General features: G+C 37.2%; 7 protein-coding genes and 1 non-coding gene across 8 annotated transcripts; 3 read left to right on the forward strand and 5 right to left on the reverse strand.

Moving 5' to 3' along the window:
* Positions 1-452: 452 nt before the first annotated feature.
* On the forward strand, positions 453-3,989 carry EV154DRAFT_592409 (kinase-like domain-containing protein; the record flags this gene model as incomplete). Its single annotated transcript, XM_051606917.1, has 9 exons — positions 453-855; positions 917-1,762; positions 1,815-1,994; positions 2,049-2,125; positions 2,178-2,310; positions 2,372-2,769; positions 2,837-3,012; positions 3,091-3,658; positions 3,711-3,989. Coding segments are annotated over 9 exons (3,060 nt in total), but the record flags the coding sequence as incomplete, so codon positions are not given.
* Positions 3,990-4,077: 88 nt separating this feature from the next.
* EV154DRAFT_538938 (uncharacterized protein) lies at positions 4,078-5,229 on the reverse strand (the record flags this gene model as incomplete). Its single annotated transcript, XM_051604317.1, has 4 exons — positions 4,078-4,203; positions 4,253-4,674; positions 4,736-5,032; positions 5,100-5,229. 4 exons carry the CDS (start codon positions 5,227-5,229, stop codon positions 4,078-4,080), a joined length of 975 nt encoding a protein of 324 aa, XP_051455714.1.
* A 6,405-nt stretch (positions 5,230-11,634) lies between these two features.
* On the forward strand, positions 11,635-12,403 carry EV154DRAFT_515149 (uncharacterized protein). Its single transcript, XM_051602225.1, has 3 exons — positions 11,635-11,792; positions 11,855-11,942; positions 11,998-12,403. The coding sequence occupies exons 1-3, from the start codon at positions 11,710-11,712 to the stop codon at positions 12,391-12,393; spliced, it is 567 nt and encodes a 188-aa protein (XP_051455715.1). The 5' UTR covers positions 11,635-11,709; the 3' UTR covers positions 12,394-12,403.
* Positions 12,404-13,736, reverse strand: EV154DRAFT_515151 (domain found in IF2B/IF5-domain-containing protein). The gene is made up of 5 exons (XM_051602226.1): positions 13,608-13,736; positions 13,415-13,538; positions 13,255-13,334; positions 12,970-13,191; positions 12,404-12,917 (listed from the first exon to the last, which is right to left on the reverse strand). Exons 1-5 carry the CDS (start codon positions 13,656-13,658, stop codon positions 12,459-12,461), a joined length of 936 nt encoding a protein of 311 aa, XP_051455716.1. The 5' UTR covers positions 13,659-13,736; the 3' UTR covers positions 12,404-12,458.
* An 887-nt stretch (positions 13,737-14,623) lies between these two features.
* On the reverse strand, positions 14,624-16,269 carry EV154DRAFT_467544 (uncharacterized protein). Its single transcript, XM_051597770.1, has 2 exons — positions 15,664-16,269; positions 14,624-15,601 (listed from the first exon to the last, which is right to left on the reverse strand). Exons 1-2 carry the CDS (start codon positions 16,225-16,227, stop codon positions 14,648-14,650), a joined length of 1,518 nt encoding a protein of 505 aa, XP_051455717.1. The 5' UTR covers positions 16,228-16,269; the 3' UTR covers positions 14,624-14,647.
* Positions 16,270-16,313: 44 nt separating this feature from the next.
* EV154DRAFT_544591 (NUC091 domain-containing protein) lies at positions 16,314-18,710 on the reverse strand. Its single transcript, XM_051604610.1, has 3 exons — positions 18,432-18,710; positions 18,090-18,353; positions 16,314-18,029 (listed from the first exon to the last, which is right to left on the reverse strand). Exons 1-3 carry the CDS (start codon positions 18,673-18,675, stop codon positions 16,486-16,488), a joined length of 2,052 nt encoding a protein of 683 aa, XP_051455718.1. The 5' UTR covers positions 18,676-18,710; the 3' UTR covers positions 16,314-16,485.
* Positions 18,711-19,881: 1,171 nt separating this feature from the next.
* On the forward strand, positions 19,882-19,955 carry EV154DRAFT_t80. The gene has a single exon. It is a non-coding gene; the product is annotated as a tRNA-Arg (tRNA).
* A 1,294-nt stretch (positions 19,956-21,249) lies between these two features.
* On the reverse strand, positions 21,250-22,126 carry EV154DRAFT_515154 (uncharacterized protein). The gene has a single exon (XM_051602227.1). The coding sequence runs from the start codon at positions 22,100-22,102 to the stop codon at positions 21,341-21,343; it is 762 nt and encodes a 253-aa protein (XP_051455719.1). The 5' UTR covers positions 22,103-22,126; the 3' UTR covers positions 21,250-21,340.
* Between the last annotated feature and the right edge of the window lie 15 nt (positions 22,127-22,141).

Raw genomic sequence — 22,141 nt, forward strand, 5'->3', positions numbered from 1 at the left:
TTTTGCATACAAGTGATGGTATTGATTGCATATATCAATAAACTGTCACAATGGCTTTATTAGCGTATCGATGAATTGTTACAATCACAAATAAGACCAACTAGTTGGTAACAAATTTCTATTAAGTCATTCGATTTTTATGGTAATACACCCGACTGATGGTTCTTTAAAATTGGGGATGCAACAAGACCAATTACTGCGTACCATTTCTAAGGAAGATGGGTCGATGGATCACCTTATGAGCCTATGGGGGGTTGCTATGTAAGATTGTCTTATCTGCGACTTTTTTTTTTTTTTTTTTTTTTTTTAATATTTATCCGCCTTGTTGAAACGCCGAGAGCGAAATCCCCTTTTCTTTTCCTTTACGTTTGAAGAAATATTATGGAGGTAACAAAAAAAAGCCACTTACAAACAAGAAAGTCCACTTCTTTTTTAAACACCTTTTTATTGAGCAGGAACTTGAAACGCGTATAAAAGAAGTCCAATCCAAGATTGAACAAAATACACATTTACGGAAAAAAGCGATTGAGCTTCGTCAAATTTTAAAGGACCGTAATGCTCAACTGCAATGCGATACTCAAATCAGAGAATCACAACGTTATATCGACTATTTCACTGAGGAACTTCGTCGACTCCAGACAAGAGGCAGTCGTGCCTCATTCATATCCCTACAACCTCCCAGTCAAACTCAAATATCAAGTGACTCCTCCAACACAACCATAGATTCTACTAGTCTTAACCAACCCTTGGTCGACTCTCCCAGTCAAATTTCACAATCTTATTTTCCCACTGCCACAACAAACTCCACTTGCTCTACGGAGGAAGAAGAACTAAAAAGGAGATACACTAATCTAGGTAAATTATAGATGTGTGTGAGTGTGTGTACAATATTAATACGGACTATACAAAATATTAGATCTCTTGGAAGCAGATACACCTATTAATAGAGCAAAGGTGTCCCTAAAGCTTCATGAATTAGAGTATAAAGTGGATGTGGAAAAGAAAGTGCAGGAAGGTATCCGAAACCTCTACAACCTTTTGGAACGTACGTCATCCACAGCAGCAGATCGTCGAAGAAAAGCCGAACTTCATGAAAAGCAGTTGGAGTGTACTGAAAAGATGACCTTACTAAACAACTCTGTCAAGAAATACAAGGATCTTTATTTAGGAGAGGATGACGAGCTTGAATATCTGATGGAAAATCAAGAAGAAGACGAACGACAGATCGAGACAAGACCTGTACTTCGAGGCTTGCCTGGAGCACGCAGACCCGTCACTGGTAAACTTCAATTAAAAATACTGGAGGCTCATGAATTAGCCCATGCCCCTACCCGCATGTTTCGTGATCCCCATACTGCCGTCATGGTCAAAATTGATGGAAATATTCAGTTTCGTACTCGTCTTTCCAAGAATGATAAATGGACTGATGCCTTTGAAATGCATGTCGATAAAGCAACAGAAGTAGAATTGTTAATATATGATCAATCCGGTGATCGCACTTTACCTATCGGTTTACTCTGGTTAAAGATTTCCGATATAGCTGAAAGTCTGCGTAAACAAAAATTGGAATTAGAACAAAATGATTCAAACTGGGTACCTGCTCAAATAGCCCAACAACACAATGACGACGGTAGCTCCGTTGTTCCTCCTACTGCACAACCTGAACCAACCAGAGTAAATAAACGAAAGACCAGTGATGGTGGTATAGCTGCCTGGTTTGATGTCGAACCTCTCGGCAGAATATACCTCGAGATTAATTTCGGTAATATCTATATATGCATATATATATGTATATATGCTAACTTTCTTACTAGTCCGTGAGAACGTCAAGAAACGTCCAATGGATAAGCTCGGAAGAGCAGATGCTGTACGTGAAAGAAAGGGCGAAGTGCATGAAATGAATGGTCATCAATTTGTAGCAAGACGATTTTATCACATCATGAAGTGTGCTTTGTGTGGTGACTTTATGGCTAAATTAACATTCCAATGTGAAGGTATGATTTTTATAGCAAAGATCAATGATATCACCCACTAAAAAATCAAACTAGACTGTGCCTTGGCATGCCATAAAAAATGCTATACTCGTGTAGTAACAAGATGTATATCCAGAGCAACATCGAAATCCGTATGTATTATATTCCATTATATTAAAATAGCTCTAAAATTGTCTTTATTAGGATCATGATGAGGAAGAGTTAAAGCATCGTATACCCCATAGATTTGAGCCACTGACCATCATCGGTGCAAATTGGTGCTGTCATTGTGGTTTTATGTTACCGCTTGGTTTTAGAGGAGCACAGAAATGTGAAGGTACATTAAATAAAAGGACGCTGCCAAGAATAATTTGATAGATCTAACCTTACTTAAATAGAATGTAATGTTGTATGCCATACCAAGTGTGCTCGTTTGGTGCCCGATTTCTGTGGTATGTCGATGGAAAAGGCCAACTTGATGTTGAGCGAAATGAAGGCAGCAAATAACCGTCGCCGTACAATCCATTCAGACAGTATGCCATTTTCTCTCGATAGTAACGCCAAGCCTTTATTCGCATCTTCCTCTAGTAATACCCAGCTGCAGCAACAATTCTTTAACGACAGTAACATTATCTCTCCTCAGCCTTCATTTTCTACTCCTGTGACACCTAAAACACAGCACACGCCTTCTCGTCCTTTATCATTAGTTCACGATAGTTCTTCCTTCCAATCTCTTTCGCATGTCTTTAGTCAGAATAGTATCTGTGAAACCTTATCACGTAATGGGACTCAACTTGTAAATATGGTATCCGTAAACTTGAAAGCTTTTATTCTAACACTCCCTTTTTTATATCTGTATGCAGACTACACCTGTACAAGTCAACAGAAAGGTTGGTCTTGACGATTTTAACCTTTTGGCCGTGTTGGGTAAAGGAAATTTCGGTAAAGTCATGCTTGCCGAAGAAAAGTACACAAGCGAATTGTATGCCATCAAAATTCTGAAAAAGAGATTTGTCCTTGATAACGATGAAGTAGAGAGGTAAACAAAAAAAAATACCAAAACCAAAGTCGGGATCCCTCACCTTTTTTTTTTTTTTTTTTTTTTTTTTTTACATAGTACACGATCAGAGAAGCGCGTGTTTTTAGCTGCTAATCAAGAACGTCATCCATTTTTGGTTAATCTTCACTCGACTTTCCAGACCGAAACTCGAATCTATTACGTGATGGAATACGTGAGTGGAGGAGATCTGATGCTTCAGATCCAGAGAGAGCAATTTTCAGAAGTAAGAGCTAAATTCTACGCATGTGAAGTATTGTTGGCGTTAGAATACTTTCATAAGCATGGTATCATCTACCGTGATTTAAAATTGGACAATATCATGCTGTGCTTGGATGGACATATTAAATTGGCGGATTATGGTCTTTGTAAAGAGAATATGGGGGGTAACAACACAACCAACACATTCTGTGGTACACCAGAATTCATGGCCCCCGAAATCCTCAAAGAGAATCGCTATGGACGTGCCGTGGATTGGTGGGCATTCGGTGTCTTAATGTATGAGATGCTGCTCGGTCAGTCCCCTTTCAAGGGAGAAGATGAGGATGAAATCTTTGATGCTGTGCTTGAAGATAATATTTTATACCCAATTAACATGTCCAAGAACTCTGTGTCTATCTGTGAGGCTGTAAGTAGTACTTAAATCGTGTTGAAACCATTTTCTTAATTTTGTTGCGTAGTTACTCGAACGAAACCCCGAAAAGCGTCTTGGTGGTGGTAAAGGCGACGCACAAGAGGTGAAAAATCATCCGTTTTTTGCTGGTGTCAATTGGGAAGACATGCTGGCTAAAAAAGTACCTCCTCCCTTCTTACCAACCATCAACGGAAGAGCAGATACTTCAAATTTTGATGAAGAATTCACAAGAGAAATTCCAATTTTAACGCCTGTCAATGCCATGTTGACCCGACACGAGCAACAAGAGTTTTCAGACTTTTCGTATGTTGCCAATTGGGCAATAGGGTCATAAATTTTATAGCAATAAAAAGCATCCCCTCCTTTTAAAGTCATGATATATATGTTTTTTATTTACAATTTCGCATCCCCTCTTAACTCGTAGTTTGTTGCCTTTGTTGAAGCAAAATCTGTCGATCTCTCTCAGCCTGTCTCATTTTCATCAATGTAATTGCCTCGTAATCATTGTCAAACGCCTTGGAAGCGGAGGAAGGTGGAGCCTACACGCATTGTTAAATAAATGATATATAAACATATAGAATTAATTACCTTAGATGGTATACTCATGGGTTTAAAAAATGAGGGTTGTGATCCAATCGAAAATAATGGCTTCCCAGTAGCCGCAGCAGGTCTATCGTTCATGCTAAACAATGCAGTTCTTGCTTCCTTCTTCATTTCTTCGGCTCTATTCATCTTTTCCACAAGCGCGGGTGCTTTGCCTGTAGCCCAATCAATGCTTTCGAATTGTGATAAAGATGGGTGTGTGTCCTTTTTGGTGATAATGTTATAAGCATCAACCACTGTTTTAAATACGACAATGGCGCCGCCTTTTTTCTTTTGCGATAAAGCGACAGAGTCTACACTGCCAATGGGATTTAAAATATGCTCAAGGTCGCTCTCAGAAAAGTCAAACTTCTTGCGTTTCCACTTTACTTTAAGCGCACAATCCAATTCGCTCTCTTCAGGCAGTTCTATTATATTTTCATTATTTAGATACCAAAGACGGGCCCATTACAATTTGCATATATTTACCTGCTTCCTTTTCTCTGTTATTGCCCCAATCTTCCTGTCTTCTTTTGGCACCTTCTTCTCGCATGCGAGCAATTTCAGCCTCGTATTGAGCTTTAGCCTGGTTCTGATCCACTTTTGATTTCTTTGCATCTTTTTCTCGTTGTTCCAGTTCAGCCTGTGCATTTCTTCTTTTCGAATCCATTTCATCTCTCTTCTTCTTTCTCTCTTGGCGACTTCTATGAATTTGGTCATATTCGCTTCTCTTTGCTGGATCCAACAATAGATCTTGTGCTTGAGTCAAGTCATGGAAGAGTATAGCTATAAAAGCAAGTTAATACGATGAAGCCAACAAAAAAAAAATAAAGGGTTTATATAACTAGATTACCTGCATTGGGACTTGGGTTCTTATCAGGATGCACCTTTAGCGCTCTTTTACGGTACGCATTCTTAATGTCCTTTGTGTTTGCAGTGATTTCAATGCCTAAAAGCTCATAGTAGTCAACTTCTTTGTCCATTTTTGTAATAAAGTAAAAAAGAGGGCGGGGCTAGTTTTGGCCCTCCGTCATTGTGTTGGACGGGCTTGTGGTGGACAGGTTTATTAGCGGGTTTTAAACAAAGTGACTGCGGAAAGGAAGTCAAACAATTTTTTTTTGGCAAGAAAAATTTTTTTTCCGGAAAAAGATATAAAACGTGTTCATTTCGAAGGATATTTCTTTTCTTTTCCTTTACCACTTCACGAGTTATTAAAAAGGTTAGTTAATTTTATATATTAAGCAAGAAAGAAAGTGTTTATGGTTTGCGCAAAAGATGCTTTTTAAGTCAAACAAACTAGAGTTTCTGATCATTGATGTGAATCTTTTTATCCTGATGTTAAAATCTTGAACACTTTTCTTTTTATTCTGCTTTATTTTATTCATTTAAAATATTCATTTACTAATATTTACTTCTAATATTTAGATTCTCTTCTTTTTTTTTTCCTCTTAAATGTGATTTTATCTAATTTTAATGAAAATGAAAAAAAAACTTTTCTCGGCCTCACAAGTTGCTTTTAATTGGTAAGAATCTCTTTTATACATGCTGTAAAAAAGGATTCAAGGTTATAATGATGATCGAACTATTATATAGTTGGAATTACCGTCTGAATGTCCTGTAGACACAAATTGGCTGTTTGTCTGATAACCTTGAATTCATTTTTATAATGTATTTTGCCAATCATTTTATGAATATTTTTATTAATATTTTATTTCTCAATAGATTTCTAAATCTCTAAACGCGCTTTGTGGGCCTTTAAGACGGATGCTGTCACTTTCAAATGGTAATTATCTTACTTTCTGTTTTCTTTGGCCTTCTTCTTTTTTTCATGTTTAAATGATGATCCCTATTAGATGACGAGTCTGACGAGTCATTCGATGTTGAGACAACTTTTATTATACCATTCATGCTTTTCTGAAACATGAAAAAAAGAAGAAATCCTTTTTTTTAAATGTAGCATGTCAAAGTCAATTTTTACTAATTCGACTTTTTTTTTTCTAATAGATTAACTTCTTTTGTTATTGTGGCTTATCCTTTTCTTTCTGTGGGGTTCCAAAGGGTAATTGATCTTTTCTTGATATGGCTTTAATTGATGAATTAGCTGATGAAAAAAAAAAGATTCTCAATTGATGAACTACAAAAAACAAAAGACAAGCATATGTCTGATTTCATGAAGAGTTTTATCCTGTCTGATGTTTTGAATCTTTCTTTTTTTCCTCACCTATTTTTCTTATTGTCTAATAATTTTATATACTTTGGTATTGACATTATTTTTCTTTTCAGAAAAATTATTTTTCCTTTTTGAACTCCTTGCATTTCTCGGTATATGTTAAGGTAAACATCTTTTTCCAATTTTTTTTTTTTTGTAAATGATTATTACTATAGTTGATGAAACGAAGACAGAAAATGTGATACATGCTCTCTGAGCCACGCTTTATTTTTCCTTTTTTCAATAAACAAATATGTCCCTTTCTTCCCTATATCTTTCTAGCTAAGCTAAACCTATTCAATTTTTTTTTTTTTTTTTCCTGGGTGGGATACTAAATTATTGGTCTTTTCCAAACAAACGTCTATACCAAGGGCGGGCATGTATCACATTTTCTGTCTTCGTTTCATCAACTATAGTATTGTTTGTCGTTCCTAATACAATTCCAGTTGATTCCACTCCGACATCCAATGTGATACTGTTCTCCGTTGAAAAAATTGAATTGGTAATCTTGGTACTTGATGATTCTTGAGCCGTAGGCTTATAGTAATATTTCTCGAATGTATTGCTATTTAAGCTCCAGTTTGCATGTGTCTTAACATCCTGAATACTGTTACCCACTTGAACTGCTTTCGTACTTGATGCGGCCCGAATAGAATGAGGCTTGTATACCTTGGTGTCGATCCCCGCTTCTTGCATAGCTACCTTAACCCAGTTTGCCAGTGTTGAAGGACAAATCGATGATACCTTGGATTTTTCCTTGTCAATGTAAGCCAGATACAGAGTGTGCGCCTTTGACAGGCCTGACCTCAAATGAGCTGTTTTTTCCAAGAACCAAAAAAGTGTTGCCACTGGACACACATCCTCCATCTCCAATCTTCCAAGTTGTATGGATTTGACTTGACTTTCTTTTGGAGTTCTTACATGTATAATCGCACTCTCCAGAGTTGATAGCGTCTTTATCGAGCCGTCTCCTCTGAACCTCAGGGTAACATCCCTATATTGAAGACGTCCAATATCAGATCGAGGTCGCCACATTGTCGCCAGACAAAGCAAAAGCACTGATTTTTGTTGTAAATTTTGTAGCCCCAAACTAGTAGTATTGAAATACGTCAGCTTTATGTAATCCGTTAAAACTGTCATGTCCCATGTTTCCAGATCTTGTTGCGATGGTATTCTTATTTCTGACCTTCGTTTTGCTGCAAAAAAATCTTGTATAATAGGCTGTTTTGCAATAGGATCTTTTTCGGGATGAAGCTCCTTGAACACCGAAGCAATTGACGATCTTAACCCATTTAAGTATGTGTAGGAAAGTTGGTTGTTCTGTACCAAAAATTCCAATACGCTATTGACATTGTAATCTTCAGGATCTTTGTCTTCAGTCTTGCACCAATTCTTCCACCGTTTCCAACCATTGTCATATGCCTTGTGAGTTGCTGGTCTAATCGCCTTCTCCAAAAACCTTGCTGTTCTCTTCTTCATTCCTATTTTCTGTCTCACTTTGTTGATAGTAGCCAAGCGGCTAATTTCCATTTCTTGTTCTTCTGCATGATTATAGGAGGAGCTAGGTGTCTCAGGTTCAGGATCATAGGAAACCAAAATTGGGTTGGCCAATACGGAGTTACTAGTACTGCTCTTGTTATCTTCTCTTTCTTCATTTTCTGGATCACCTTTGGAATCAACTTCCATGGCGGATTCAAATACATTCCCTTCTTCATCCACCTTTGATGAAAGGCATCGGTTGCTTCTGCAGTTGGATCCGGAATTAAGCTCCAATATCTCTTTACTTGGTGATTGTGGTGTGAAGCAAAGGCATCGATCTTTAGTGGTCCCCATTGCTGCTGAATTTGTTGAAACATTTTCCTTGGAATTGTCGACTCGTATAACGGCATCTTCAGCCGACTCAACTTGTCCGCTGCTACATTTAGAACCCCCGGGATATGTTGATATTGAACTTCCAACTTGTACTTGTTGCAAAGTTCCTGAATCTTCAGTGCTAGATCCTGGAGAAAAACAGAAGTAGTCCCCCCTGCTTTTGTTGTATACTTCAATGCAGTCATGCTGTCCGAAAATATCCTTATTGTAGAGTTTTGGCATCTTACGGCATGGAGCTTTAAGGCAAAATATATTGTCTTCAACTCTCTGACATTGATTGATTTTTCTTTTTCCTCCTGAGTCCAAAATCCAGCTGTTGTTACCATAGGTGAACTCACTCCAAACCCTGTGTCTGAGGCATCGACATAGATTGTCACCTTTGCATCCTTCATCTGAATCTTGTGGATTGGTAGGCCATTCTTTAACACCATGAACTCCTGCCACCATTTCAGTTCTTCTTGGCTTAATTTTGACAAGTTGCATATGCTGTCCCATCTCTGGCGATTCCCCTTCAGACTCTTCGACAGGTCTCGCTGGAGATACCGTATGTGAAGCAAAGCCTCTCCAATTGCCGGTATTACTGAAGTCATCTTGCCAAGCAAGCTTGCTATCCACCTGCACGACCGAGGAACTTTCGAATTCTGAGCTTGTCTCACCCGTTGTATCAACTTCTTTATCTTCTGCTGCGGTACTGAAAGGGTCATCCTTTTTGTGTCGAATTGGAACCCCAGAAACTCCTGTGATTGCGATGGGGTCAGTATACTCTTCTCTCGATTTATCATAAATCCTAACGATTCCAAATGTTTGATTACTACCTTGCATAGATTCTCTGCTTCCATCTTTGATTTTGATAACAGGCAAATGTCGTCCAGATAATAAACCAGCCGAAAGCCTTGTTTCCTCAATGGTTCGATTGCATATCTCATCAACTTTGAGAATACTCTCGGTGCGACACTGAGTCCAAACGCTAGGGATCTGTATTGGTACACTACATTCTTGTTTTCGAATGTCAAGTATGGCCTGGATTGGGGGTGGATTGGGACCACTACATAAGCATCCTTGAGATCCAGTTTGCAAATGTAATCGTTCTTCTCTATTATATCCCGCAAGGCAGGAACACCCTCCATCTTGAAGTGGTTGCATTGTATGAACTGATTCAACTTCTGACAGTCCAGGATTGGTCTTCTCTTGTTCGGTTCTTGAATCGTAAACAGATTGGACAGAAATTGTTTGTTTTGGGTTGGTGACACCTCTATTATTCCTGCGGCTTGAAATTTCTTGACTGCTACATCCACTGCTTGCTGATCCTCCAACGACATCCTCATTCGATGAGATTTCCATGGAATTGGTTTCTTTGCAAATTGGAGCTGATAACCTTGGGATACAACTGATAATGGCCATGGATGAGGAGTGATTTCCTTCCACCTGTCTTGAAACTTGCTGAGTCGACCTCCTGGGTAAATTCCGTCTTCCGGAATAACGTAATGGTTGTTTGTGCTTTCTTGTTGATTTTGGCGTTCTTTTTGTTGATTTCGGCGTTCTTGCTCTTGATTTTGTTGCCTGAATTGTTGATGTTGATGTTGCTGATTCGGTTTTTGATGTTCCTGATTGAGTTGATGTTGTTGATGTTGTTGATGTTGTTGTATCTTCGCGAGTTGTTGATGCTGTCGATTGAGTTGTTGTAGTTGTTGTTGTAAATTTTGTTGAGCTTGAGCTTGTTGTTGAATTATTGGTTGGCTTCGTTGCTGGTTGCTGGAGGTGAGGTGTTGTCTTGTTGATGAGAGAAGGGGGCACCTCTTCCCCGTCCTCCTGGTTGAAAATGTTGACCTCTTCCACGGGATCCACTATGTCCATAAGTTCCTCCAAATCCTCTGAATCCTCCACGTCCAAAACTTCGTCCTCTAAAACTACCGCGTCCTCTCGTTCCATTGTACGCTGCTCCCCTGACGACCTGCTGTTCAAATCTTGCTTTGTTAAGCTCCTGTATGAATTCGGATCCAAAGGCGTTTCTTGATTTTCCCTCATCTTCTCCTGACGCCAAATGTTTAAGGGTGTTTGGTAGTTGTATATATTTGGTAGCCAAAGCCTTGGTTTCTCGGTCTTGCAAAGAAGCTGATCCCCAGCCATAGACTGATAGTTTTTGGACTTGCTCAATAGTATTTTTGAACATATCTCTGTCTTCTTCTGAGGCAAATTGAACTCTGTTCTGCAGGTATGATAATTGTTCAAAGATTTCTGTAGCTGCTCTTGCTTGGATTCTTGTATTTTCTGAGCCCTTATATAGGGTACTAACTGTTTGGAATACGTCCATTGTAGCCTTCTTAAGTTCTGGGATGAGTGGTTTATCGATTGATTCTCCAATTGTCCAGTATTCATCTTGATATTTTTGTATATGTCTTCTGTATCTTTTAAAGTTGTCTCGTAATTGTTGCGTATTATAGCTTTCCAATTCGGATGATATGACCAAAGGAAGGGGTGCTCCTTGTGATGCTTCCTCTGCGTTTCTCTGCTCTTCACGTCTGAATTCTTTAAATAATCGTTCAACGTCTTCTCGCGTGTATAATTGTTGTTGTTGTTGTTGCGATGATTCACCATGTTGTTGATGATTGATATTCTCCATAGTTACTCCACGATGCGCGGCTTAGAAAGATATAGGGAAGAAAGGGACATATTTGTTTATTGAAAAAAGGAAAAATAAAGCGTGGCTCAGAGAGCATGTATCACATTGGATGTCGGAGTGGAATCAACTGGAATTGTATTAGGAACGACAAACAATTAAAAGGATGATAAATATATCACGACGGTCTTCATAATCTCTTGATGAAATCAGCTGCTAGCTATTACACTCTGAAAATAATCATTTACAAAAAAAAATTATTCTATCTTGTTGAATCAAAATACTTATTCTTTTTTTATTCTTTACAGGTAAATGTTATTAAATTTAAATAAAACTTTTTTAAAACAAAAATATAATCACGTCTTTCTATTTCTACTCTTGTATCTATCTTTGCCTTTGCTTATTATTATACGTCTTTGTCTTCGCTTATTATGTTCTGTCTTAGAATTATCACGATTAAATCTATATGTTTAGAATAATTTACCCTCATGCCTTACTTTGCTTGTAAGCATTGCTAGATAAAGCAATTAAATTTTACCCCTGCCGGTTGAGACCATTGAAAGACGTGTTTAGCTTACAGGTTGATTATAAATGTTTAGCTGTAATAATGATGCTCAGTAACACCCTTGTGAAAACCTAAGTGATTACACTGTTATACTGCTTCTGTTGACCAAGGAATAAAACAGTCAGCCCGTTTAAAATGCAACGCGCCCGTGCTAGAAAATTGCGCACGAAATATTTTTCTTCCTTCCCCCATTTATCAAAATGACGAACGAAATTGCCACCAAGTACTCTTCCCAAATTATATCTACCATTACAGCATTAGAAGACCAGCTTAAGGACATCACGTAAATAAACTACCCAGCGAGAATATACAAATGTTATTAAGCTTTTAGAGTGATTTAAACAGAAATTCCCAAAATGAATTGCTGGATGCCATCTTAAAAGCGCAAGCAACTTGTATTACAGAGCAAGAGTTAGCTGACATCAAGAAAATGGTAAGCGTGGAACTATTTATGAGAACAATAGAAGCTAAAAAAAATAGTCTTTCAGATGGATAAGGTGTCTATTTACAATACAAAATTATTATCGATAAAGGCAACCATGTCCATGTTGACAGGAAGGACAAAGCAGCTTCAGGCCAAGGCGGATAAACTCAAACAAATAAAGACACAATATCTATCCCAGATTGATCAGATCCGAAAGATGGAACAAGAAAAGGATCAGGCTATTGCAGCAGTGACGTCCTCGCCGACAATATCATCACCCGTTCAAGTCAATACACCTACTGCATCAGCTTCTGTGGAATCTATACCAAAGATTAAATCTATTGTCAAAAAGAAGAAGAAATCCAAGGCAAGAGAAGTATTAATTGGGGATGATTCATCATCAGGTAATTGGGCGCCCAAAAAATCTCTAAGTCAAATGGACCTTCTCAAGAAGACATGATAAAAGAGGAATTTTTGATTTTTTTTTCTTTAATAAAAATACTAGTTATAATAAACAAATCAAATTTATGCTCTGAGAGCACGTCTATCTTCCTTAGTTTGTGCCTTGAAACCAGTCTTAATAGCAGATACGGAACGAGTAGAACCACAATGTTCACAAGTAACAAAGTACAATCTGTTATCCTTGGTCATAATAGTGTTGGGAGATTTACATGTCTTACATGTAACATATTCAACAATATAACGACGTAAAACATTTTCGATTTGCTTTTGTTGGAAACGACCCTTAATAATCAAACGTTGACCACCATCAATAGAACCGGTAGTACCCAATTCAGCGAATAAGAATTGAATAACATGCTCAGCAGGACGATGAAGACGCTTTGAAATTTCTGTAACATTTGCAAAGATGGTCTTCTTGTTACCTTCACGATGGATGGAAGGAGGAACAATTGTGTATTTCTTCTTTTCTCCAGCTAATTCAGGGTTATTTTGTTTCAAAATGTTGAACACACGGTCAAGAAGCTAAACAAGTCGGTTAATAAACAGTAACTACACACCTATTTACTCTATTTACCTCGTCATAAGAATAATCTCTGTCAGACTTGAGCCATGTTTCGTCGCCACCTTCTTTATTGCTGGACTTTTCCTCAGTGACCTCCTCCTCATCAGCATTCTCATCAGCTAAATCAGCTTCGAATTGAGCCATAGACTTCTTCTTCTTCTTCTTCTTCTTTAAACCACCGAAATCTAAATCTTCCTCGTTGGCGGCAACTGCTTCGCCTTCAGGAGCATCCTCCTATTATTTAAAATATCCCTATTTAATATACTTTATTCTAAATCTCGGTTTGTATTCAATTACCTCCTCGACGGGCTTAGACTTCTTCTTTTTTTTCTTTTTCAAATCAGCAAACATGGCATCAGGATCCTCCTCAGCAACGTCTGTAATTATAAAAAAAGTTTTTTTTTTTTGTTTTCGATGAGTGTCATGTTTTACGCGAATTCTTATATAAACAATGTACCCTTTTGTTCAGCTTCAACAGGAGCTTGTTCTTCGACAGGTGCCTCGGGGGCAACATCTGCCTCAGCTTCAAAGTCGACCTTCTTCTTGGACTTCTTCTTCTTTTTCAACTTGGAAAAATCGACCTATCAAAAAAAAAAGTGCAAAGTTGAGCATACAGGAAATAGAAAAACTGCTTCCAATCCTCACTATACCTCTTCGTCGTCGAATTGATCCTTGACGGGTTCTTTCTCGTTATCCGACATGATTAAATGTTTATATGGATTAAGAAAAAAAAAATCGGTGTGTGGATAATTTTTTTATTATGATTTAGAAAAAAAATTCTTGCGCAAGAGGGTGTTTACGTCACAGCTTAGTGTTAATTGGGTAAAAAAAAATAACTGGCTCTCCTATCAGTGTACCATCAAAGCATGTCTGTGGCCTATGGACTCTTTATTAGTCATATCCACACTTATCAGCAAAACAATCATACCCTTTTATTAAAATAGCCCCTCGCGTCGTAAAGGATATGCAAGGAGCAATAATGACTCATGTAATAATGAGAGCCAATCTGATATAAGCCACATTTTTTAGTTAAAAATATAAATGATAGTTCAGTACATTGGACAATTTCCATACTTAAAAACGATAAAAAGCTACAATACTAAAATATGTTTGAGTAGATAGTAGTTGTCGTCATTTAATATTTTATGGCTCGACCATTATCAGCGATTTTTGGCTCAACCCACAATCCAATATGCATTATATACACCATGTGTAACCCTATTCTCGTTCCTTATGGCAATTTGAAACATGCATAATTCATCAGACTCGTTTATCTGACAGCCATTTATCAGTCCAGTATATGATAAAAGACTTATTGTGGTCAATGTCATAAAAATCCACCCCCCCCCTCGTGTCTTGGTGACACAATGACAACTATTCTGCATGTCACTGACATCCGTAACCATCAGATTCATAGACTTGCCGAGTCCCTCAGCAAAAAAGGGAGTGATTGTTTTCCCACGGCCGTAAACTTCACTGCAGCTAAAATGGAAATTAACCACATTTTTAGCGCCATTCATTCTTCAAAGAAAACAATAAACAAATATCACGTAATATTTGATCTATTCGGGATCATATGTATGTATTGTGATTAGGATGTATATGTACATCACTATCGTAGCTTGAATATATAAAACAGTTATTTTACATCGGAAACATTTAATGAAGGGTAATAAATGCAAAAGTTTATTTATTCTAGTCGTGAATTATTGTTAAATGAGTTTGTATAGTTTTCATGAAGCGTATTTAGATAGTCTCGAAGTTCTTGAACACCTTTCCCACTAAATACGCAAAAAGTGCGAAGCTGCAATTCAGAAAATTCTTTAGGGGCAGTTCGACAAAACGCTTGCAAATCGCTCCTCAGAAAGGAAGGCACGTTTGTTAAGCTTAAATGGTTTAATCGATGACACACGTTTAAAAGGTTTGATATCTCCCTTATACTGAGTTGAGTACAATGGCTAAGATGAATTCGTTCTAAGGTATTGGATATCCGGATTTGACTTGTTAAAGCACTGATAGCAATATCCGTTATATTAGAGCACTTGACCAAACCAATTCTTTTTAATTTAGGAAGATTTGCCAGCTCGATCACTGATCTATCTGTTATATTGATACAGCATGCCATATCCAAATATCGAATTCGGCTGCAATATAGAGCAAGCTTCGTTATTGATCTGTCTGTTAAATTCACACAATGTCCCAAATGCAGAAAATGCAAAAATCGACCTAGTTTGCAGACTGACATTAATCCTTCATCTGTAATCCTAGAGCACTTGTTTAGCACTAAGCTTTTAATCTTGGGTGCTGAGTTAATCAGGACTTTTAATGACTGATCTGTAATCGTGGATATTGCAGTAAAATCAACAAGTCGAAGTTGATCATAATAGTAAATAGGTGGGTTTTTAATCTGTTGTTTGAGACAAAGAGAAGAATCCAAAAATGCTTGATCGCTAATTCGGGGATTGGGTACCTCGCTTTGACTTATTCGAAGTTCTCTTAAATCACGGCAATGATGAAATACCATTTCTAACGCTGCATCGTTTATTTTGCAGTTCGTAAAATCCACCTCCACAAGACGAGGACAATGGGATGCAAGATCGATGGCAGACCTCTCTGTGATCTTAGTGCAATTATTCAGTTTGATCTATATCATATAAAAATGTTAGTCCCTCGCTTCATATGTTCCTTGCATACAATCATGTTTACTCTTTTTAAATTTCTACACTGTTTAGCCAGCTCGACAACACTCGTATCCGTAATCGATTGTTGTTCCTGGCTCATACCCAAGTTGAAACCCTGTAAGTTTGGACAACAATGGGCGATCTTTAAAACTGTGGTGTCAGTCACTTGGACAACATCACTAAGGTCAATTGAAACAAGTTCCGCGCCTATACCATGACACTTTTGGTGAGTGATTAAAGCGCATAAACCAACGTCAGTTAATTTTGAGCAACCGGCCAATGTTAATCTTTCCACTCTGGTGCAGGCTGTTAGCGTGATAATATGAATATCTTCCACCAGGTTTGAGAGTGGCGACAAGTTGATTCTTCTTATGAATGAAGTGTAAGGGAAACTGGTTTGTGTCGATTGTATCACGGTGAAAAATGCTAACCAAGACGTTGGGTTAACAAAATTCGGTTTGTACCAGAGTAGTTCTAAAGCCAGATAACTCCATTGTTTACACACAAAGGTGCATTGCTTAAGATCTCCATCTGAAGTAAGCAATTTTAAAATATGTGAAATGATTTCGTTGGGTATACTTTTAAACATTATAGCGAGAGGAACATGCAACCCAAACAATGGATTTTATTTATTTTTTAGATCCTTATAAATCGTTTTTCATGACGTCAGGGAAAAAAAGTAAAAATGTGTGCTATTCAAAGACCGTTTTTATATGCAAAAAAATAGGGAAAAAAAAGTTGAGATATATAATATAAAGAAAAATGAAAATACATAAAGGAGAGGGTAGAGGGTGGAGGGGAAAAAATGAATCTATGTGTGGGTGGGTGTTTAATTAATACAGTTGATTTAGTTTCTCTTACGCTTGGAACCAGTGATAACTGAACCCTTTAAGCGAGAGTGAAGAACCTTCTTTGTTAATTCATCAGGCTTGACCTTATTACGATTCTTGTTCTTGACGTTGGCAGTTTCATAATAATGAACACCAGCCTTTTTACCCTTCTTATCAGCTTCAGTCTCGTTGTTGTTAACTCTGACCTTCTTAGCAGGTTGTTCCTCTGTGACCTCTTCTTTAACTTCAGTTGCCTCCTCTTCGACATCATCTTCGTCACCACTCATTTCGAGTTCACTATCGACTTCCTCAACTTCCTCCTCGACTTCCTCTTCTTCTTCACCCTCAATAACAGGAGCCTTGACGATAGGACCATCTTCACCGACAACACTTTCGAAGACTTCATCCCAATCAGTGACTTCGGGTTGAGCGACAACAGGCTTAGGAGCAACCTTCTTCTTAATAATCTTGTTGGCACCAGTAGCATAAAGCTTGGCAGCGGCTTCTTCGGCCTTTCTTGCCTTGGCTCTGGCACGTTCTTCAGCAACCAATTGAGCATTGTTTGCTAAATCATCTTCCAAGAAATCAGCAGAAACTTGAATCTTGGCAAACATTTGTTCAACACCAATCTTCTTCTTCTTTTCCTCTAATTGTGCTTCGGTCAAAGGCTCAACAGCCTCTGGGGGAGGAACGTAATAAGGAATACGACCACGGAGCCAATCATTGAGGACCATGATAGAGACGTTGTGTACATCGGGTTCACCCTTCTTGAGCAACTTACCGGTCTTTCTGGCAATTTGTTCAAGGAAATCGGTAGAATCGGTCCAGCCTTGAAGACCGTAAGTTCTCTTGATGTATTCATGTCTAACACGGGATAAAATGGTAGGGATAGTATCTTCGGGAGCAGACATCTTTTCGACACGGACAGAACCCTTCAAAATAATATCAACCTCACCATCGTCAACGTTAGGAGGAACAACACCAGGACAATCAATAAGATAAATACGCTTCATCAAGGTAATATATTGCCAGACCTTGGTCTCTCCAGGAACAGGAGCAACGGTACAAACCTTCTTGGCCTTAAGAGTATTAATGATGGAAGATTTACCAGTGTTGGGATAACCAATAAAACCAACGGAAATTTGCTTCTTATCACTGTGAAGAGAAGAGAATTGACGCAAAAGCTGAATAAGAGAACCCTTACCGAAAGAGTTGTTGATGGAAGCATGGAAAGCAAGAGTAGGTGCAGTCTTTGAAAGATGAGAAACCCAACGAGCAGTGGACCAAGTAGGGACAAGATCACACTTGTTAAGAACAAACAATAATTGCTTGTGAGGCTTTTCTTTTCTGATAAAGTTCTCAATGTTCACACAACGAGTACCGATGGGATCACGAGCATCGAGAACATGGATAATAACATCGGATGAATCGATAACCTTATATAATTCGTTCCAAATACGCTTGGATTGACCGGCTTGAAGATACCAAGCACGGGCAGCATCGGTATAATCGTGCTCCTTGTTGGCTAAAAGACTGGAATCCTTTTCGGATTTATAGGTTTCTATAAAAAAAAAATGTTAAGAGTGTCTCTTTTTCACATTGACGTATATAGTCGTCTTACCATGAGTATCATCAATCTTGGTCATTAACTCTTCCATGGATCCAATAGCCAACTTGGGCTTCTTTCTTTGAGCCTTACCACCAAAGGTATTTTCAAAAGTATCGGTTTCAAGAATATGCATACGACTATGCTTTTCTGCGTCTTGCAAAAGAGACATGGGTAACTTATTTTGCTTCAACAAAACTTGATAAGGATCATCGACTTTAGCTCCGAGAGACTCACGGAAATCCTCAAGTGCCTTTTGTCCAATAACTCTGGTATTACCTAAGAAAAAAAAATGTTTAGATCTGAATATTTTTTTTTTTTTTCATGATCTAAAAAAGATCCAATATTTGAACTTACCAAACCATTTACGATTGGGAGCAACACGAGCAGTCTTAACTTCGGTACTTTGGAATTCAGCTGCTTGGATAACTCTACCCTGAGAATTACGAGTAGCTTTACCACCCTTCAACATGTTGATGTACTTGATCTTCTTTGCATCTCTGTAGAAGTTCTCACCCTTGACTCGAAGATTCTTGGCACGATCATCACCACCAGCCTTATCACGACTAACTCTTTGCTTTTCTTTCTTGAATTGACCCATTCTAATTAATTAAAACTTTTAAAAAAAGGAAAGATAAAAAAGAGAAGCAAAAAAAAATGCGGGACTGACTCAGTTGAATTTCTAGAAAAAAAGGGATTCCCTAATTCCAACAAGCCACAAAATAGATATTTTGGGAATCAAAAAAAAAAATCGGCCAAATTTCCCCTGAACCCCCCAATTGGATATCACAAAAAGAAATCATAAGGACTCCACTTGTTTAAATAAAGTGGCTAGGAAGTATTATCAAAACAAAGAGCTGTATTTTTACGGGATTTCTCTTCTACAGTGAAAACTGCGATTGCCCTAATGACACCGTCAAAATATTAAACAAAAACAATGCATAAACTAAAAGTAATAAAGCCATCTCAACTATGTTATCATTTATATTCGTCTTTTCTAATAGATGCTCGTTCTATAAAATTTTGAATACTTCCCAAGGTCTTTTTATATTATTGTTACAACCGTAGGTTACCTTATAGACAGACTTTCTAAGGTTAAAATTATCGGTATAGCTGGCAAATACCATGCCTATCATGCAGCTATCTTCAAGTACACAACATTGATACATTTTACTACTTATGCAAAAAAGTATTTATATTCGTTTTATTATTCTTGTATAAAAATATATTTTCTAGTAACTATACAGGAATGTTTTTAGACTAACATTGTAGTCTTTATTTCTATAGAAATATCCGTTATTTGCACAGTTGGCGTCCGATTATAATTCTTACCATTGACTCGCCTTATATATAGACAATATCTTTCCTCTTAAGTGCATTTTTTCCAACAATTGTTAATCAAATACGATAAAGTCTGTTATGCAATAAGACCCACAAGAATTTAATTAACTTACTATATTTCTTATCGTAAATTGGTTAATACCTTTCAAATTATTAATGGCATATTCAATGTTCGATGGGACTTATGATTTATGATTTTTCTTTCTAATAATAAAGGACTGTTGTGATCATTTTCTATATTTCATTTCCTCGAATTTCCCAAAACCTACTTTCACCTATCGTCTACATGCCAATTTGAAATTATTTCTCGTGCAACACTGAGTTATGAATACCCTTCTTTGTAAAATGTACTAGGTCGCCTATCAACAAGCTTGATCCAATCATATTGATTCCACGTGATAATCACGTGATAGGTATAACAATTACACAGCATATATATTGTTTGTTAATTAATAAAATATAAGAAGCCCGTGTAGCGTAATTGGATAACGCGTTAGTCTTCTAAACTAAAGATTGCGGGTTCGACCCCCGCCATGGGTTCATATATTTTTCTAACTTTTTGCTAAAAAAGCAGTCACGGAATATGTCTGCCAAACTTTTTCATTTCTCTTTAGGTACCTTTGTAAAACAGGACCTTTGCTTTAGCTCTATGTGACTTACATGCACAAGATATGTACAAACAAAATGAACGTTTCTATTTTATCATGGATATGTGCTCTGTTTAAACTTTAACAAGATCATGGGTTTGCGGAAAAGCAAGTAGCTTGTTAGCCGGCTCCTGAAAATGATGTTAAAATACAATTTACCATTCGCCAGAACTATAAACAAGCTCTCATTTTCTTTACTATTGAAAAGCTTACATCGATGTATCAACTATTTATCATCTCGTTTTAGCAATTGCAACCTGCATATCTCTGCCTATGTTTATACTGGTTATGCACACTTATTGGTATTACAACTCCACGAAGAACAAAAATGAAATAGATATCAAAGTATAGGCAGGGTTTCCAAGATTTTTTTTTTTTGTCATATGCCATAGTATTGTTTTTAAAATTCCATGTTTAGAATGATCCCCTCAAACTTAATAAGTTTGACATGCTTATCGCCAAAATAATAATTGATATCTGAGTCATTTTCTGTAGTTAATTTTGAAAACAAATCAAATCAACTATCTGCATATAGAAACTGCTGCTGCTTACAATTTTGAAAGTGCAATATTATTATAATTACAACCAAAGAATTAATGGTTTAATAATTAGGCAAAATTGTGGCAAAAAAATGGCTTAATTTGGTTTGAGATAATAGTATATCTTTTACATGATGGAGGGAATATCGTAAACCTGTTATTATCTCAAGGACATAGTGCCAAGAGCAAATTAACCAAACCTCTCAAAATATGTCAAAATATTGAGCATTATTTTTTCCTTTTGCTCTTTATCGACCTCATCGAAAATGAGAATACTGACCATATTGCTTTGAGTAAAAAAGTTGTTTATAGTAAACAGACCGATTATACATTTTATTTCGGATTATGGTATAAAACAATCCTGAAATATAAGATATGTATGCAAGCCCGGTACTTACAATTCATATAACTGTTTAGGCAATTATTTTCCCCGTTAATCAGATTACTGTAGAACAGCTCCGAATCGTAATTATTGAAAAGTTGGTCAAAATGGTTTTTATTATTTAATAAATTATGGTGATTAAATTAAGATATATAATAAGAGAGAGTAAAAAGGGTATGGCGTGGATGCTATAATAAGAAAAGAATTAAAGATGCAAAGAGAAAAAAAAAGATAGATATAATTAGAAAAAAAAAAAAAAAAGCTCCCCTCGCCCTGCTCCAATAAAAAAAAAAATAAGGAAAGAGAGCAAACTTGCATGTATATTATGCATGTGTGTGTAAATAAAAATAGCATTCTTTAACAAAATCTTAGAGAGAAAAAAGACCGTCTTTTTGGTGGTGCCGGAACAGTTGCTGTCGTCGTAGTTGCTGTAGCTGATGTAGTTACGGAGGACATAGGGTCAGACATTCTCTTACTACTATAATTACTCTTTACTGGGGGAGGAACTGTTATAACTTCTCTGCTATTCCGGGGTAAGCTGACATTAGCAAATGATGTATCAATGATACTTTCGGTATCGTTGTTGTTTATAGACATGGCCTGTAAACTATTTGAAGGAGTCTCTACTACAGGCGAGTAATGTAAGGGCTTGGGAGGATACTGACGCGAGATAATATTTGAAATTTCCTCTGCATTCGTTGTTGTAATCGAACCATTTTCCTCTCTTCTAGTACTTCCGTTTTGACTGAGTTTTTTCTTTAAAAACGTAGAAGATTTACGAAACAGGTTTGCTGTTGAAGAAGAATCTTCTTCGTGGAAAGACGTTTCGCGTTCTGAGGGTGGTAAGGTGACTGAAGATGATATAGGAGAAGACGATAAGAGGCTGTTTTGGTGAATCTCAAGAGACTCTAACTGTTCTGGAGTGGGCTCCATCTGGCTATTTATAGTGGGGCTATTCATTTTAATTTGAACTTCGCTACTGATTGTAGCAACTTCATTGATTTCATGGTTACCGCTACTTGTTCTCGTTTTGTCAAACTCTTGAAACAGGTCATTTGAAAAAGAGTCCAGTGATAAATCTAGCAAAGGCGGCGACCAAAGTTGAAATTTGTTGTCCATATTGATTAGTAAAAGATAACAAAGAAAGAAGAAAGAAAA

Source organism: Mucor mucedo, assembly GCF_025094135.1.
Source record: "Mucor mucedo strain NRRL 3635 chromosome Unknown EV154scaffold_72, whole genome shotgun sequence".
Lineage (NCBI taxonomy): Eukaryota > Fungi > Mucoromycota > Mucoromycetes > Mucorales > Mucoraceae > Mucor > Mucor mucedo.